General features: G+C 51.3%; 1 protein-coding gene across 4 annotated transcripts in view; it reads left to right on the top strand.

Moving 5' to 3' along the window:
• The first annotated feature begins 421 nt into the window (after positions 1–421).
• Positions 422–19,180, top strand: part of AGAP1 (ArfGAP with GTPase domain, ankyrin repeat and PH domain 1) — a 637,917-nt gene continuing 619,158 nt past the window's right edge. For 2 of the 4 annotated variants that reach the window (XM_033229802.1, XM_033229800.1), the window contains exon 1: positions 422–1,227. In XM_033229802.1, coding sequence (XP_033085693.1) covers positions 1,065–1,227 — 163 coding nt within the window. In that variant the 5' untranslated portion in view covers positions 422–1,064. The remainder of the gene's footprint in view (positions 1,228–19,180) is intronic. The other 2 variants (XM_033229801.1, XM_033229799.1) reach the window with 1 other exon arrangement.

The following is a 19,180-nucleotide window of genomic DNA, read 5'->3' as shown; positions in this document are numbered from 1 at the left end:
ACCAAGCGAGGCCGTGGGACACTGGCGAGTCGCAGAGGCTCCTGGAGCCAGCCGCTTGGAAACAAACAAAAACGCAGGCGGGCGGACTCCTGGGCAGCCTCCCCCGTGCCAGGGCGCGGGGGCCGCCGCGAGAACCCGGATAGGAGCTGGGCGACGCAGGGCCCGGCTGGCGGCAGGGTCCCGCACCCTGGCCCGGTGTGAACACCCGGCGCACCCAGCCGCCCCGGCCCGCCGGGGGCGCGGACTACAAGTCCCAGGAAGCCCAGAGGCAGGCGCGGGGCGGGGCCTGGCGCAATTCCCCGGGATCCGGCGCGCTGGGAAGCGCCAAGGAGGACGCAGCGGCGGCGGCCGGAGGGCGGCGAGCGCGCGGGCGGGCGGGGCGCGGGCGCGGGCGCAGGCGGGGGCGGGGCCGACGTGGGCCGGAGCCCTGCGTGCCAGGGAGGGGGCCGGCCGGGCAGGCGGCGGGCGGCGCTCGGAGCGGGCTCCGCGGCTTGCACGGCGCCTGCGGCTCGGTTCCAGCTCGGTCGGCGGCGCACGGCGGGCTCGCGCGGGGTCCCGACGCGCCGGGCGGCGCAGTACGCAGCGCGCGGACCCACGCCGCGGCCAGGAGCCGGGAGCGGCGCGGTCACACTGCCCAGGGGTCGGCCCTCGGCCCCGGCGCTCGGAGTGCGGCGGCTGCCTGGGCTTTAATGGCTGCTCGGCGGAGCAGCCCCTAGGGCTGGAAGGCGGCTGCGGCTCAGGAAGGCGCCCCAGCGAGCCTCCTCTGGGGCCGGCCGCGCCCGCCGCGGCGCGCTCCATGGGGGCGCGCTCCCCGCGGGCGGCCCGCTGACCCGGGACGCCGGGGCCCGCTCGCTTGCTGGCCGCGCGTCCCGGGCATGAACTGAGCCCGCGGGCCAGCCCCGCGCCTGCTCCGCCCGCGCCTTTCTTCTCGCGCCTCCTCCGCCCGCCGCCGGCGGGCCCGGCTCCCCGGGGGCTGCGGAGCCCCGGGCTCGGCGGCCCTCGGGCCCCGGGGCGCGGGGCGGCGGCGGCGGGGGGCGCGCGGCTCCGGACGCGGCGCCTGCACCATGAACTACCAGCAGCAGCTGGCCAACTCGGCTGCCATCCGGGCCGAGATCCAGCGCTTCGAGTCGGTCCACCCCAACATCTACTCCATCTACGAGCTGCTGGAGCGCGTGGAGGAGCCGGTGCTGCAGAACCAGATCCGGGAGCACGTCATCGCCATCGAAGGTGAGGGCCGGGCCGCCTTGGGGCCTCGGGAAGGCGCGGACGCCCGCGGCGCGGCGGGGGTGTGCGCTGTGTGCGTGCGGGTGTCCACACTCGCCGGCTGGGGCACGCGGCTGCCCCGCAGAGGGAGCATTGCGGCGCTGCTTGCCTTGTAAGGCCGGCGAGCGTCGCCTGCGCCCCGCACGCCGCGAGCTCCGCCAGGAAGATGGATCGTCAGCGTTAATTTGCTAATGGACAATAGAGCCTCTCCTGCGGGAAAGTGGCTCGGTGCCTCAGCGTCCTGGGCCGCCCAAGCGTCCCGGCCCAGCAGACGCGGGGGGGCAGCTAGAGGGGTTGGTGCCACCCGACCCCTGACAGGTTGCCAGGCCTGGGCGTCTTGCTGAACGTTGAAGACGTGTTCTGAGAAGTGCTGCCTCGGGGGGCGAGGCCCGGGCCGGCGTGTTTGGGCGCAGGAGGGCTGTCCTCCTTAGTGTCTTTGCTCAATTCAGGGGTGCAGCTGAACTTAGTGGATGCCGAGAGCCAGCCCCAACCGCGGGAGCATCGTGTCCAGATGCAGGTCCATTTGCCCCTGTGCAGACGCTGGCCCCGGTAGTGTGCTTTGTACCAACCAGAAGTCCTGGATTGGATGAGAGGAGGGAAGAACCCTACCAGGAGGGCAGGGCGTCCTCCAGCGGAAGGGTCTCGCTTTCGTATGTCTGCACTTGGAGGCCACTGAAGTGGAGGGTGCTGTGATTTTAAGGGGGGCCGGATACTTGGGCAGAATCCCCCGCTTCCCTCTGAATGTCAGGCAGGGCCATGGCCTTCCAGGAGAGCTACAACAGCAGTCTGCCTTCCGAGACTGTGCCCTTTGGATTTCTGGTGGCTCTCATTTCTCTGTTTCCAGGCTGCTGAATTATTTCCTTGCTTCATCCCTTTGGTCCTGCCAAGACTTACCTGGGGCACCAGGTGACATGTGTGTGGGCAGTGTGGAGTCAGATCCTAGCCACAGTTGATCAGCACTTTCTCCCCTGTCAGCGCTATTGGCCTGTGATGGTAAAAAGCCTGCGGAGTGGCTTGTCCATAATACAGACTGGCTGGTAAGACCTCTATTGAGGAACATTGAGAATGGCTCAAGGCCGGCAGGAATGTGCCTGAAAGCCTGGTGCTGGCGTTGTCCAGCCTCCTCCCTCTGTGAGGGAGAGGGTATCAGCCCACAGAGAGGCTTTGCCTTGGCACTCTGCAGTCTGAACTACTAACCCCGAAGTGTTTTGGTTTGAAACTTGGCCAGTTAGGTGGAGAAAGTGGATGTTGTGTTGCTGAGCCCTTGGCATTTGGCAGCCCTGTAGGCTTGAACCATGTCCCAGCCAGGCTGGCTGACTGGCAGACTATACCCTTGGGGTACTTGCTAATTCCAGGGGAGGACCCAGGTGGAGCTCCAGCTTTATGGGGTCCTGGCCCCTGGTGTGTATCTGTCTCCCATGAGGTCACCTGGCTGCCTTGTTGGTGACTTAAGATGCTCTGTGAATTCCTCAAGAGACAGGCCGTGTCTCGTGGTGAGAGGCGGTGGGACCTGCACCCCTCTGCTGATGATTGGGTGGTGTTGCAGCAAGGTTCCTCCAGAGCTCCAGCTCTGCGTCGGGTACGGGAGCTGTGGAGGCTGCACGGTGCTCATTTCAGATGGTTCTTCCTGGCTGGCTGGCAGCATCCGCAGAAGTCTGATGAAATGCTGTGAAAGCCGGTGTCAGGCATTGAAGGCACCTGGCTGAGAGCCTCTGTTGCTGCGTGGAGACCTCTGGCTGAGTGGGGTTCACAGCACCTCGTTTTTATTTCCCATTCTTGAAGCTGAGCTCTGGGGCTCAAGCACTTCCAGCAAAGCAGTTTGACTTTCTAGAAGGAGGATGTGGTTGCCTTTTCCTTTCTTCCTTTAAAAAAAAAAAAAAAAAAAAAGTCGTTCCTAGATGATGGTGGTTTTTGACAGTATGATGCTTCCTTTGTGATTTGAGACTGTAGGCACCTTCTTGGCCGGGATCCTTGTCATTTTTCATAAGGCTTAGAATCATTGGGCGAAGCCTGTTTGGGACTGGGGGGATGCTGTTATTTTTCTCTTAGAAATGGGGATGTCTACATTGTGTGGAGCTGTAGTTAATTTAGTGAGGCCGAAGAACCACTCAGACATGCTACTGTTCTTTGCATGTTCTTCTGTGATCAATAATGATACCTACCTTTCATTTCTGTAGAACTTTAACAGAAATCTTTTTGCATTTGTCGTCTCATTGTGTGACTTCACCAACCCTGTTATCCTCATTTTATGGAGGAGCGGGTGGAGGTTCAGGGAGGGATAATGGTCTCCTGAACATTTGACTGCGGTGGTTTAAAGTCTGATCTGAACCAAGGGGTCATTTGAATGGAGTTTCAGTCTCCAGACTGCGTGTGGATGGCAGAAACCCAGTGCTGGCAACTCAGCCTGCGCTGGAACATCACAGTAACTGCAGAGGGCTCCCGGCAAGGAGCTGCCCCTGCCTGTGCGTGCACCTTGGAGGTTTTAAAGTCTACCCATTTCTAATCAGAACAGCAGGTGCACGTCATAACAAATGGCTCAAAAAGTCACTTGTCCCACCAGACAGAAAACTAGCCACATTTTAGAAGATTTCCAACTAGAGTTTTCCCCCCCCTTCCTCCATATGTACATACACAAAATTGGGGTCTGACTTCCAAAGCCTCTGGACTACCATGATGTGGGCGCTTCTTAATGTTATGAAGAGCTTTTGAAGATAGGGTTTCTCTTGTTGGCACAATATTCCCACATTTGGCTGCACCCTACTCAAAAGTTCCCTGTTTTCTGGCATCTTCAGGAATTTTTGCTATTGGAGTGAGGTGCGGCCTTGTCCAAGGGAAGGATGTTTTGGCTGATGCTCATTTCAGAACGACTTGAAGTGGGTCTGGGTTAGAAAATCTCTTAACGATGGACGAAATATATTTTAGTTGAAAGGCTCACCAAGGCTCCCAAATAAAAACAGATCTGTAATCCTGTTTGTAGGCGTGGGATTACATGTGATTTTGCCCTCAGTCTTGTTTTAAAACATTAGCTTGTCAGAGAGATTTTTTTTTCCCCCAATTTTTATTTTGTACATTGAGAGGTTTATTCCTCCCTCCCCCCACCCCCAAATTGCTAGAGTTTAAGGAAGCATTGCTGATTGTTCCAGATTTATCTGATCAGGTTTCTGGGATGTCCTATGGGGCATGGCGTGCTGTGAAACGTAGCCACACAGCTGTGTCGTCTCCGGAGCCTCTGCAGCCACCATGCCCAGAAATGAGCCTGAGACCCACCTTGCCTCCAATCTGAACAGCGTGTGTTAGTTTGCCCTCTGATTCTCTTTAGAAAACTCCATCTGGGGTTGATGGCGTTGAGGTAGATGAATCAACTGCCTTTCTTGTTCAATAAAGCTTGTTCTTTTTTCAAGGATAAAGCCTCTCTTAGCAGTTGCACATCGTAATTCAGCTTGCCAGCAGCAGGACCGTGATGTGAGTGATAACCCAGCCAGCTCATTCAGCCAGGCAGCGCGATTCCCCGGTTCCCAGGCGTCGCCGGGAAGGTTGGCCTTCTTCTGAGGTTGAGCCCTCAGCCAGCCCTCAAGCCTCCATCCCCACCAGGTGGCCGATGAGCCAAGCTCTCCACTGGCCTGGCCTGGCCTGGCATTTGGTGGGAGAACCCTGCCCTGCACTTCTTAAGGGCATTTTCACAGGGAGATTCCAGGACCCTGGAATCTCAGTAGTATCTGAGCCCCAGTGTTTGGGGGACCTGGGAAGGTGGGTCAGGGTTCCCCATTGTGTCCCATGATACAGCTGCTCTGTTGAGCATCTGTGCCCCACAGAGTGCGGAGTGTCTAATGTGCATCATCTCAGTTCCTCCTGCGGCGATCCTGTACACAGATACACTGCTGAGGCCCAGCAAGCTTGGGACACTTGTGCAAGAGCGGTGAGCTGGGCCCGTCCAACCTCACCTCTGGCCCTCTGTCGCCGTGTGAGATAGAAACAGAGCCCTTGTTATTCATACTCCCCATAGGCCATATGTGCAAAGCGTCCCAAGCTTGTTTCCGCCACCTAAGGCAAGAGAATTTGAGAAGGCCCCAAAGAACCAAAAGTATTCTCTGTAAAGCAACTGACTGTGGCAAAACTTCAGAAGCGTTTGTTTTCACGTGGAAATGTGTTTAGTCCGGTTGATGCAGGTGTGCATGTTTAGGGAAACAAACATTTTCTTCCTGCCGCCGATAAGTGTCATGTTTCTTTGTCACCATTGGCCATGTTCGTAATCCTTCAGGTTGAATGGAAGGCAGCAGGTTTGCAGTCCCCTCCTTAAAAATAACACTCGGTTGGTTTTTAGTTGCTTCCAGGTGAGCTCTCATACCTTACCGGAACCCGGGGCCGCCTCCGTGTGGGTGTTCCTTGTGAGTCCGGCTTACTCATTCCTCTTAGTTGTGGTGCAGGTGCTCTTTGAGATGCCGCCTTCTCTGCCTGTTGCTCACCATGCGAGGCCCGGTCTGTGTTGGTGTCACTCATGACCAGCCTTGCCTCGCCAGAATTAAGGCCCTCCTGCCCTTTGCCCACCCCGTTTGGCTCACCTACTTAATCCCACTCCAGCCGGGAGGTCCGGAAGCTGGTCGGGAGGTCTGGAAGCTGGTCGGGAGGTCGGGAAGCTGGTCGGGAGATCTGGAAGCTGGTAGAGGGCAGATGTCAGGGCTTGTTTATTGTTGTATCCTCAGTGGTTTGATATGTCATGTCTGGCCCTCGAAGGATGCCCGAGGGTTGTTTGTTGGCTGGCTGGCTGACTTGCCAAAGGGTCCTTTCAGAAGCTCCTTCTTGGTAGGATCAGCAGTGTTTATGCGCTGCAGAAGTGAGGGCATTTTGAAACGTCCCCAGAGCACAGAAGTTAGGGTTCGACACCTTTTGGATTTGGTGGGCTGGCTTGGTGGGAACTCAGTATCATGTGGTGTTTGGGATGGAAGTGGAATTTTCTTGACTGTAGGTAGGGGAAGCAAAAGATGTGCTTGCTAAATCTTGGCAGCTTTTTCAGATCACCTGTCTACAACAGGTTGGTGTTTATGTTTGGTGTAAGTGAATTTCAGACATAGAATCAATATTAAGAGGACAAATGGGTGACAGCCTGTGTCACTGCCATGATGTAGTATCTTCGGTATCACACTGAGAGCAAAACGTGAGTGTGTGTCAGGTCACATTGAGGGCTGGTGGAAACAGATTGCCGGCCCTTCCCATACCTCCCAAGTTTTTAGTTCTGTGGGTTTGGAGCACGATGCAAGAATATGCCTCTCTACCAAGTGTCCTGAGGATGCGGATGCCCTGGTCCAGGGACCACAATTCAGGAAGCATTGCTGTAGAGGGAAGGCAGCTCCAGTTGACTTGGTATCATCTCTGGGCCATGACTTCTTCTTCCTTGCTGTGTTTGTAGCCAGGTGAGAAGGTTTCATCAGCCTCTCCTGCAGGTTGCAGGTGAAGACACCGAAGGCCAGCTGCTCAGGGAGTTGCTTGTGGTCACACAGGCTAAGTGTGGTGGAGGAGGGACTTAAACCAGATCCGAATGATTTCAAGCTGGTGTTCATATGATCTCCATGATGCTTTTTGAAAAGGAGCTGAATGCTGAGTCTGTCGTCCTGGACCGCTTTAAATTTCATTAGGGATGGCACTGGGTTCAAGAGACTGGAGAAGAGACCTAGAGCCAGCAGACAAAAGACACAGGGTTTATTAGGGGAACTTACGTACATAGCGGTCCCATGGCAGCCTCGGCAAGAGAAGCGCTGCTACCTGCTTTCAGAAAGTGTGCAGTTTATATAGCATTTTCACTTAACACACTCCTCCAAACAACCACCACCCAGCCACCTTCTTTTAACCCCAATCGAAGAGCCTGAATACCCTGTATGGCCTGCTTTCCATGGGACAGGCTGGTGGTTTAGATGTTCCTCATAGATAAGGAATGAATCTCCGGGTTGGCCACTCCTGGATTCCTTAGCTCAGAACCCCGAACACACATTCAGGTGCACCTGCCGTGCGGGGCCATTCTCAGGGTGTGCTTCAGTTATTGCTCTCAGGGGCATCTGCCAGTGGGCTGTGTTTCTGTGACATGGTGGCATGGCGGATGGCCATTGCCAAGAGAATCTGGTCTGGAGGTGGAGGCAGCTGATGTCCATTTCCTTCTAGTCTCGTTCTGTGGTTTTGTGGATTTTCCTTCTTGTCTTTCGGAGATTGTTGCTTTTTAATGTAGTCTCATGTATATTTAGATGGGATTCTTCAATATTCACTTATTGTATGATAATTTGGCAGATGACACATTTTGTTACCAATATTTCCAAGTTGAAAGCACATTTCTGTAAAAGACAGGATCTAGATGTTACTAGTAGCTTAAAAGAGCTGTTGGAGGAGCCTGAAGGAAGTGACTCAGAAGGGAGAGAAGCAGTGGGGGCAGCTGCAGGAACCTTCAAATCAAAACCTGCAGCCCTGTTGCTACCACCTCTTGTGTTTTGCCTAAACCAGGCATTTTATTTTGTTAAGATGAAAATCCCTTATTTTGCATCCGTTTTTCCCGCTGTATACCCTGCAGGTGTTTATAGTTTGTGAGTCTCACTCTGGCTTGTTTTAACCACCGATTTCATTTTGTCTCGTGTTTCTGTACACTCTAGCAAACCTGTGTCCCCCTCCCTGCCCCCATCCCAATCCTCCAGACCCTTCGAGTCCTTAGCTTAAGTGATTGAGTCTGGCAAAGCGGATGAGGCTTAGCTATTTTTAAAATCCAGGGTTTGAGGTTCTGATCTGGTGCTTAGCTACATAATTCCTTCCCTTTGTTAAGTACCTTTCTCCGAGAAACAAAATGCACTCTACAGATGTTAATCTCTAATCTTTGCAGCATCTGTTATTTTTATTCAGGGGTACAAGTGCTTTGTGTGTGCTGCAGTGAGCCCTGGCCTTTTGGAAGCTCTGTGCTTCTGAGGGGCTGAGGGGGATTTGGGGGTCCCATTTCATAGTGTGGGCCTCTGTCTTTCCCAGGATGCAGTGATGACCATCCGGAGGCAGGGCTGGCATTGTCCATTGGGTCCAGTCCCTCTGTCTTCCAGGACTTTTCTCACAAGTGACCATGGCCAGAAGTGGGTATCGTGCTTGTGTCTGAGGCCTGGGGAGGAAAGGAGAACAAATACCACTCCCTGCAGAAGAGATCGTTGATGGATCTTTTGAATAACCAGCCAGATAGCTTGTTTGTGTGCGAGGTTGGGACATTTTCCATAAAGAGCAGACTAAATATAGGCTCGAGGGTGGGGACCAGGGCCCGAGAGGGGGCTGTCGCTGCTCACTCCAGTATTGTTTCTTCCGTTGGTAACCAGAACTTGCCACCAGCCCCGAACAGGTGGCCACCCTGAGCTCTCTGGGAACAGATTGGTGTTTTTGTTTAACCAGGGGCTCATTTGCAAATTTCACACTTCTCCCGCTGTTTGATGGGGATTGTCTTTTTTGGGCTGCAGTGTTGGAGTATTTGTACAGTGTTTCTACACAAGCAACTGTCTAATCTTTAAAACTGCTCATGCCGTCTGGTTGTCATTAGCATCATGGTTAGAAGCTTTTTATTTCCTTTTTTAATTTTTTTTAAAGGGTGGGAAAACACTTTTCATGGTTCTGGGAGAAGAATTTCAAATAATTACTGGCCGTGTTCACAAATGATTTATGTTTGGTCTTGGAGAAATGTCAACATTCAACAGGCTCTAGTAAATATAACCATGTTGATTTCCAGCTTAGGACAAAGCTACTGTTCCCCTATTCTCACTCAGATAATAGTCTTAAAGGCAGAATGGTATCTTTAGAAAGTAAATTTAGCTTCAATTCAACACGTTTTAGTTTTAGCCGATAGTGATTTATAGTATCGAGGATACTTGAAAGACAGAAGTTAGATATTTTTTAAAAATGTATATGAATGCCTGCAAAAAATAGCCACAAGACCTACCCTTTTTTCAGGAAAGAGTTTGCACTTCTTAAATGTCACCTTGGGGGCATGCCCACTGTATGATGGTACCCTTCAGCAGGATTGATATTGTCGGAAGTGCTGGCTAGCTTATGTAATGAAAAAGAAATCAATTTGGAAAGAACTGATTGCCCTGAACTTCCATCCTGTTTGTGCGTTGAGCTGCCCTTTTCAGTGGGGGAGAATCCAGCATGTTTTCCAGAGAGGGCACTTCCGGAAGCCTGTCTGCCCCCGCTTTGCTGTTGTTTTCGAAGGTCTGGGGGGCTGCTGTGAGCCCGGATCCAGTATCTGCTCCTGTTCTGATGACATTGCTCCTGCTGGAAGTTCAGGCTGGTGAACCTGATTTGGGAGGGGATGGTGTGATTGGCGGGGAACAGCACTGTGGTAATTTTGGCTTCAGCAATCAAGCCTGGATCTCTGAGTGTTCATGTGGTACTTGAAGTTTGGGTTTGGAACTGGTGGGATTGAGACCACTTCAAACTCTTTCTTGGAACTTTTTATTATTTATGATTTGTTTTTTGAGACAGGTTCTCTGTTGCTCAGGCTGCAGTGCAGTGGCACTATTGGGACTCATTTGTAGCCTCAACCTCCCAGAATCAAGTGATCCTCCCACCTCAGCCCCCCAAGTAGCTGGGACTACAGGCGTGCACCACGCTTGGCTAATTCGTTGTATCTTCAGTAGAGATGGGGTTTCACCTTGTTACCTGGGCTGGTCTTCAAATTCTGGACTCAAGCAATTCACCTGCCTCCGCCTTCCAGAGTGCTGGGATTACAGGCATGAGCCACCGTGCCTGACCCATTTTTTAATTTTTGAGACAGTCTCGAATGTCAGTCAGGCTGAAGTACAGTGGCATGATCATGGCTTACTGAAGCTGTGCCCTCCTGAAGCGATCCTCCTGCCTTGGCCTCCCAAGTAGCTGGGACCACAGGCACATACCACCATGTCCGACTAATTTTTTTTTTTTTAAATTTTTTTGTAGAGATGGGTTCTCGCTGTGTTGCCTTGGCCTCCTGAAGTCTTAGGATCACAGGCTTGAGCCACTGCACCCAGCCTCGAACTCTCTTTTTTTTGACACATAACATAGAGAAAGGTGCCTGAGTCATAAAGGAGAAAGTTTTCACAAACTGTTTGTAGTACCAGCATCCAGTTCAGTGGCCAGCACAGACTCATCTACCTTGAGGGTGGTTAGAAATTGTAGCCCCCGATTATTGGTCTCTTCCGCCTGTGATGTGCGCTTAAGTGGCTGCCTGTTTTGGGGCTGTCAGTGTTTCAGTGGTTCCCTGTTTTGGGGCTGTCAGTGTTTGAGTGGCTGCCTGTTTTGGGGCTGTCAGTGTTTGAGTGGCTGCCTGTTTTGGAGGCTGTCAGTGTTTGAGTGGCTGCCTGTTTTGGGGCTGTCAGTGTTTGAGTGGCTGCCTGTTTTGGGGCTGTCAGTGTTTGAGTGGCTGCCTGTTTTGGGGCTGTCAGTGTTTGAGTGGCTGCCTGTTTTGGGGCTGTCAGTGTTTGAGTGGCTGCCTGTTTTGGGGCTGTCAGTGTTTGAGTGGCTGCCTGTTTTGGGGCTGTCAGTGTTTGAGTGGCTGCCTGTTTTGGGGCTGTCAGTGTTTGAGTGGCTGCCTGTTTTGGGGCTGTCAGTGTTTGAGTGGCTGCCTGTTTTGGGGCTGTCAGTGTTTGAGTGGCTGCCTGTTTTGGGGCTGTCAGTGTTTGAGTGGCTGCCTGTTTTGGGGGCTGTCAGTGTTTGAGTGGCTGCCTGTTTTGGGGGCTGTCAGTGTTTGAGTGGCTGCCTGTTTTGGGGCTGTCAGTGTTTGAGTGGCAGCCTGTTTTGGGGCCATCATGAATAGCACCACTGTGCACATTCTCGCTTGCCTTTTGGTGCCCTTATGGCCTCATTTCTGTCGGGTGTGTGCTGGGCTCTGTCTCTTTCTCTCTGTGGGTTGGACATAGCTGCTCGTGAGGCCGCTCCTTCAGCCCAGCAGCCCCTACCTGGGAAACCTTTCAGTGCTTTCAAGGTTCATTTTATGACACTCAGGATGGCCATTTGTCTCCCTCTACTGATTTTCATTCTTTCAGTTGTTTGTTCATAAACAAATATTTGCATGGCTAATGCATTTCCAGCACTGTCTTAGAGATTAGGTTTTTAAACTTTTGGATTGTCTGCAGGCTATTAATTCCTTGTTAGTTGAATAATGACGGCTCTGTGAATGGAGCTGTGTAAGCGAAATCCCTCACCAGGAAGAGGGTGCAGTTCCCCTGGGACTGGAACAGGGGCCCCCTTTGGCTCTCCTTGGCTCCTAGCAGAAGTCAGTTGTCAACTGGGGGACTCTTTCTGGCTGAGCCCCAAGCAGCCTCAATCCATCTCTGTGCTGAGTTTTAGATAACCCACTGGATCTGTGTTGGTGTTTGAAAGGGAATTCACTCTGTATGTTTGGCCTAAACTGTGTTATGGCCTTCATAGTTACGTATTAGCATTATTCAGTTTTTGTTGTTTGTAGCAATTATGCTGAAGACACAAAAGAAAAAAAAAACTAAGTGTTGCCAACTCAAGGAGTAATTTTCTCTGTTCCGGGTCTGTGTCCTGGGAGCTGCCCATCCCCCTCCACAAAGGCCAGTGCTAAGCAAGGCCAGAGCCAGGAAGGACACACGGGGCCATGGATTGAGTAAGGGCAGTGTGTGCATGTGTGGATTTCTCTGGTGGCTTTGCAATGGCAAATATTTATTTTGAGGGATGGTGGTGGGAGGACCAAGTTTATACTTACTTTGTTTAGTAGGGGAAATGGCTAAATGTGAGAATCAATAGACCAGATTTTATCAAGCCCCTTCACTGGGCAGAGCCCAGTTTTTGAAGCTGGGAGAACAGGCAGATGTGTGGGACACTCAGGGCCCTTCAGATCTCACCTGGGAGCCGCTGATGCACATAGAGAGCTGAGCCACACAAGGCTGTGTGGGAGGGGCCTGGGGGATGGGGCGGAGTCCAGGGAGAGATCCTGGAAGCCAGGTAGCCGTCAGGAGGGCTTTCCGGGCTTTCCAGGCCAGTGGGTACTATGATTGGAGCATCCGGAACAGTCTCTTCAACCTGGGAAGAGCAGGGTAGGCGACCGAATGGTGAGTGGTCCTTGACAGCCCCTGAAAGCAGGCTGGGAGACCTTTTATTGGATGGTAGGAACTACTGATTATGGATCCCGCTTGGAGAGGGGAGTGCTTTTTTTTTTTTTTTTTTCCGAGATGGAGTCTCGCTCGCTCTGTCGACCAGGCTGGAGTGCAGTGGTGTGATCTCGGCTCACTGCAGCCTTTGCCTCCCAGGTTCAAGCGATTCTCCTGTCTCAGCCTCCTGGGTTGCTGGGACTACAGACATGTACCACCACACCCAGCTAATTTTTATATTTTTAGTAGAGATGGGGTTTCACCATGTTGGCCAGGCTGGTGTCGAACTCCTAACCTCAGGTGATCCGCCCACCTCGGCCTCCCAAAGTGCTGGGATTACAGGCGTGAACCACTGCGCCCGGCCGGGAGTGCTTTGATACCCAGCTGTTACCACGCAGGATGGAGATGCTGGTGACCAGGGGTCTGGGCTGTGGGAACAGTATCAGGGATGTTGTAAGGGAGGGAGCTCATTGCAGTCAGCGTTTCCAGAAATGTGTGTTTAGAAGACCCATTTTCCATGGTTACTGTTACCTTGGCTCTTGTTACATAATTCTTGTTAGATCCAGATACTGAGTTTTTTTTTTTAATTTTTATTTTATGTTTTAATTTTTTTTCTTCTTACAGAGTCTTGTTCTGTCACCCAGGCTGGAGTGTAATGGTGCGATCTCAGCTCACTGCAACCTCTGCCTCCTGGGTTCAAGTGATTCTCCTGCCTCAGCCTCCCGAGTAGCTGGGATTACAGGCACCTGCCACCACGTCCAGCTAATTTTTGTATTTTTAATAGAGATGGGGTGCCACCAGGTTGGCCAGGCTGGTCTCAAACTCCTGACCTCAGATGATCCACCCACCTTGACCTCCCAAAGTACAGGGATTACAGGCATGGATCACTGTGCCCGGCCTTATTTTATTTATTTACTTATTTATTTATTTAGCTTGAGTTTCAATATTTTAAAAAATTTGAAGCAGGATGCGGTGGCGCATGCTTGTAATCTCAGCACTTTGGGTGGCCGAAGTGGGAGGATTGCTTGAGGCCAGGAGTTTGAGACCAGTCTCGGCACAGTGGCGAGTGCCATTAGTCCTAGCTACTTGCGTGGCTGAGGTAGGAGGATTGCATGAGCCAAGAAATTGCAGGCTGCAGTGAGCTGTGATTGCGTCACTGCACTCCACCCTGGGTGACAGAGTGAGATTTTGTCTCAAAAAAAAAAATTGAATTGTGATGACTATGATATTGTCTTTTGGGGGTGTCTAGACATAAATTTCAGAATTTTACGTAGAAACTTGAATTTATTTGTCCAACAGTTTCTGGTTTTGAAAATAGGATGCCACTGGGAACATTCTTGGTTAGGAGCCGCCAGAAGCAGGGTCTATACGGGCAGGGCCAGTGAGACGCAAAACCACACATGAAAGCGAAGCACACACTCTTGTTTTCCTCATTCACATCCACGTTCATCCTCTTTCCTGGGTTGATGGTTTACAAAGCTGGGAGAGAATGAGGGCTGGAGCCTTGGGAAGTGAACGGCAGAGCAGGTGACATAGAGACCTCAGCTGTCTGCCCACAGGGGATGGGCAGGGTTTATTTCTGTGCATTTTTCTTCCAGTCTTGTGTACATTATCGTCTCTCGCAGGACTTGAGCTTGAAGGGAGCTGGAGCTGGAGTGGCTGCTTGCTGAGTCTTTCTTCCTGGAGCCCGTGGGCAGCCCGAGGTCGCTTGCGCTGGGGCGACCCTGACTTAGGACCTCCTGCCATTTCTCTGGGTGACTGCTCTGTAGTCGTGAGTCGTCTCTTTAATGCTAAGCGTCAGTACCTGCACAGGCCTGAATGAAGCAGCTGCCCAGAATCTGTCTTGTCATTAATAGATGGGCAGTTGCTGAGTGTCCTGTGTGCCGACCAACTAAGGAGTTTTTGTCCCTGTCACCCTGTCACCTGTGGTTTTATTCAGACGTTAGTTATGAATCTGTGTTTAGGACGAGAAGACATAAGAGTGAGGAGGATAAGTGAGAAGCTGGCAAGAGTCTGGATGGTGATGGCAGGGGAGCGCTGGCGGAGGAGTCGGGGGTGTCCCGCTGGACTGGGGCACAGCTCTACTGCAGCAGCCCGTGCGGTTTTGCTTTGTAAGTGACACCATTGCCTGCAGGCATCTCTGACAGCTGCTTCTGCTCCAGATTCCAGAAATTTCTGTGGGACATTTCCTGAATCATCCTCCTGGTTTCTTCCCTTCCCCTCACTGAATAAAATCCATAATAGCACCTGCCACCTGAGTGTTTGGGGACGACACTCAGGACGCCGTGTTCAGGGCTGGGTGTCCTTTGTGTCATTTTGTTATCCTGGTCACTGCCAGACAGAGGTGGTAGAACCCTCCTTTGGCAGGTCAGGAGCCTGCAGCCTGGAGAGTTTAAAGTCTTGCCTGAATCCGCCCACTCCTGAAGGTGGTAGAGGCAGGATTCGAACTCAGGACCCATGGACACCAGCCACCCATGGGTTTTTATTTTTATTTTTTTAAAAAGCTTTTAGTTTCAGGGGTCCCCATGCAGGTGTGTTACATAGGTAAGTTGTGTGTCATGGGGGTCTGGTGTATGGATTATTCCATCACACGCATAGTAAGTACAGTACCTGATAGGCAGTTTTTCAGTCCTTTGCCACCTCCAACCCTCCACCCTCAACTAGGCCTTGGTGGCTGTTGTTCCTTTCTTTGTGTCAATGTTTGGCTCAAGTGAGAACATGAGATATTTGGTTTTCTGTTCCTCTGCTGGTTTGCTTATGATATTGGTCTCCAGCTCCATCCATGTTGCTGCACAGGACATGATCTCATTCCTTTTTTTATGGCTGCATAGTACTCCACGGTGTGTAGGTACCACATTTTCTTTATTCAGCCCACCACTGATGGACATTTTGGTTGATTCCGTGTCTTTGCTATTATGAGTAGTGCCACAGTGAACACATAACTAATTGCATGTGTCTTTATGGTAGAACAATGTGTATTCCTTCAGGTATATGCCAAGTAATGCCACCTACAGTTTTGATGTTTTGATAAAGCAGAAAAGGAAACTTCAGAAATCAGGCCATAAGTCTGCAGACAGTACTTGGGGAATTCTCTCTGCAGTTTGCAGCTCTCCGGCAGATTTCAATTTGTGTTTTGAAACTCACATTCACCCTCAGTTTTTTACTCACCAAGGTTATAAAGAAAATAACAGCTGTTGGTTCACTTTTATTCCCTTGCTGAGAGTTGGTGGTGGCTGGGATGCTGACTGACGGTTTTGATTACATGAGGAGGAGGCATGGAGGCAAGCTGACTGCCTGCGATTACAGGTTCCGCAGTACGGGAGGAGGGAGGATTTCCAAACAGCATGCCTTTGAAAATTCACCTGAGTTTAGGAAATCTGCAACACCTTTAATCCTAGCTAGCTGAAAATACAGCTTACATTTAAGCCACACAAATTCTGTGACATTTTAATAATGGAGATGTTAGTGGGCAGTTAACTTTTTATACATGTAAATAGAAGTTACTTTCCCCCTGTGCTGTAATTAGCAAAAGAGGGAGAAAGGGATGCTCTGGGCATCAAAGTGATTTGCCCAGGGTTACACAGAGGAAGGTGGCAGAGCCGGAAGTGGCAGAATCCAGTGCATGGGCCTGATGCCAAGTGTCGCCAGACTCTTCACCACTTTAGTGGGGGGTGTGCTGGTGACTGTGCTATCTGCTTCCCACACAGTGGCGGCCTAGCAGTGTGGGGTGTGTGCTCACCTGCAGCCACCCTCACCTGCTTGAACCAGACTTACCTAGAGGGTGGTGTGAACTCATGTGATGTGAACAATTACTGACAGTTACTGTGAAAATTACTGGTGGGTTTTATGGTTGGAATGCTTTGTCTGCACTTACTTGATTTTTGTCTACCTCTTTATAAAGGTGTGATTTTTTTTTTTTTTTTTATTTGAGACGGAGTCTGGCTCTGTCACCCAGGCTGGAGTGTAGCGGCATGATCTCGGCTCGCTGTAACCTCTGCCTCCCGGGTTCCCAGCTTTAAGCAGTTCTCCTTCCTCAGCCTCTTGAGTAGCTGGGATTATAGACATCCACAACCACGCCCGGCTAATTTTTGTATTTTTAGTGGAGACAGGGTTTCACCATGTTGGCCAGGCTGGTCTTGAACTCCTGACCTCAAGTGATCCGCCCTCCTCATCTTCCCAAAATGTTGGGATTATAGGTGTGAGCCACTGTGCCCGGCCAGAGGTATGATTTACATAAAAAGTAAACTCCAACTCTTGAAAGTTTACCGTTTGATGAGTTTTGACCCGTGTAGCCACCGCGGAGGTAAGGGAGGTGACCATTCCCTGACCCCAACACCCTCCTGCCCCTTTGCAACCCACACCGCCTCTGCCTGTCTGCTTGCAGTCATCTGCTCTCTGTCCCTGTGGATTAGTTTGCATTTTCCAGAATTAAATAGAAATAAGATGCATTAAAAAGGGGGTCCCCAACCTCTGGGCCATGGACCAGTACTGGCCTATTAGCAACCAGGCCTCACAGCAGGAGGTGTGTGGCGGGCCAGCAAGTGAAGCTTCGTCTGTATTTACAGCCATTCCCTGTGCCGTACATTACCCTCTGAGCTCCACTTCCTGTCAGATCAGTGGTGGCATTAGATGCTCATAAGAGCACAAACCCTACTGTGAACAGCACATATGAGGGATCTAGATTTGGCGCTCCTTATGAGACGAATGCCCGATGATCTGCCGCCGTCTCCCGTCCCCCCCAGATGGGACCGTCGAGTTGAAGGAAAACAAGCTCAGGGCTCCCACTGATTCTACGTTATGGTGAGTTGTAGAATTATTTCATTATATGTTACAATGTAGTAATAATAGAAATAAGGTGCACAATAAATGTAATGCATTTGAATCATCACGAAACCATCCGCCTGCCTCTCATCACTGGAAAAATTGTCTTCCACGAAACTGGCCCCTGGTGCCAAAAAGATTAGGGACCGCTGCAGTAAAGGACCCCTTCTTTGACTGGCTTCATTCAATCAGCAGGATGATTTTTAGGGTCATTCAAGTTGTCATGTATATCTGTAGCTTTTTCTTTTTCATTGCTGAGTAATGTTCCATTGTATGGATTTACCACAATGTGTTTATCCTGCAGATGGATATTGATGGAGTTGTTTCCGGTTCTTGGCTTTTACAGATAGAGCTGCTGTGAACATTCACACACAAGTCTACATATGGGCACGTGCTTTCATTTCTCTTGGGTAGATCCCTGGGAGTGGAGTGGCTGGGAGATGTGGTGGGTGTGTATTTTTTACGTAAACTGCCTACTGTTTTCCAAATTGGTTGATTTTACTCTCCCGCTAGCAGTGTCCACTTTGGGCTTAAGTTCAGCAGGCTTCTGGCAGTGATGGGATAGCAGCTGTCCTTCAGAAAGAGCGTTTGCCGTCTGTGTCTCTTGAGCTGTGAAGTGTCTTGTACTGATGAGGGGGTGGGAGGCTGTAGGGGTGAGGCTGAAGAGGGAAAGGAGAAGCCCAAGAAAGAGGTGCAGACTGAAGACCACCTTATAAGGTCGCAGAACCCAGGGGAGCAGAGCCAGTGTGCCTCTCCTTCTGACCTCTGACCTCAGTTTCCCTGTCTGTAAATCCAGATGTTTGGCCAAGATCAGTTTTCAACAAGGTGCTAGGGGTGGGTGGGTATGGCATGCAAGCGTTGTAGCCCCCAAGAGGACATCTGGCAATGTCTGGGGCAATTTTCGGTTTGTTACAACTTTGGGGTGGCGTGGTTGTTACTGGCACGTGGCAGGTGGAGGTGAGGGACGCTGCCCAAGATCCCACCATGCTGGGGGCAGCCCTGAGTCTTCATCGTCCTGAGACTGAGAACCCCAGGTCAGATGAGCTCTGTGACCCCCTCAGCCTCTGATCTGCACTCACCAAGGGTCACTCTGGTACACGCTTCTGTTTCAGGTGGGAACTGGTGGAATTTTCTAGAGGTGTGTCTACCTGTGTGTCCAGAGGGGACCGCCCTCTCGGTGAGCAAGGATACCTGGTTCCCTGGGGTCTGACCCAGGCCCTCAGGGAGGGGGCAGCCGGGAGCAGCAGGGGGCTCAGCCAGCTCCTGGCCCACAAGTGTTCTAGGAAACCGGCTTCTCTGTGGGGATGTGACTCTCTCTCCTCCCATTGCCTGAGTAGGCAAATTCCACCTAGCTCTTTATGACTAACCGCCTGGCAGCCTGAGCTCAGGGCAGTTCCTAACGAACTTCTTTGATTATTAACCTATGCTGGGCTCAGGGAAATTACTCACTTGTTTTCTGGCCAAGAGAAAATCTGGAAACTTTAATATATAAATCTTTTTGACAATTCCGCATTTGAGAGAGTTCCCCTGGCAGTTCTATTTGTAGGGTGGGGAGAAAAACCCATGTAATTTCCCCAAACTGTGGATTTTGTTCCTATAAAACATGCTTGTGAGATTGTGTGTATATGTGTGAATGTGTGTGTGAATGTGTGGGAGAATGAGTGAATGAGTGAATGTGTGTGGATGTGTGTGAATGCATGTGTGTGAATGTGTATGTGTGAATGTGTGACTGTGAGAATGTGTGAATGTGTGTGAATGAGTGTGTATGAATGTGTGTTAATTTGTGAATGCGTGTGTGAATGCGTGAGTGTGATTGTGAGTGCGAGTGTGTGAATGTGAATGCGTGAGTGTGTGAATGTGTGAATGCGTGTGTGTGAATGTGAGTGTGAATGTGTCAGTGTGTGACTGTGTGTGAATGTGAGTGCGTGAGAGTGTGAATATGTGTGAATATGTGTGAGTGTGAATGTGTGTGTGAGTGTGAATGTGTGTATGAGTGTATGAAT

Source organism: Trachypithecus francoisi, unplaced genomic scaffold (assembly GCF_009764315.1).
Source record: "Trachypithecus francoisi isolate TF-2019V2 unplaced genomic scaffold, Tfra_2.0 Lachesis_group13, whole genome shotgun sequence".
Taxonomy (NCBI): domain Eukaryota; kingdom Metazoa; phylum Chordata; class Mammalia; order Primates; family Cercopithecidae; genus Trachypithecus; species Trachypithecus francoisi.
Note: the sequence above shows the minus strand (reverse complement) of the source record. Positions and strands in the feature narration are given on the sequence as shown.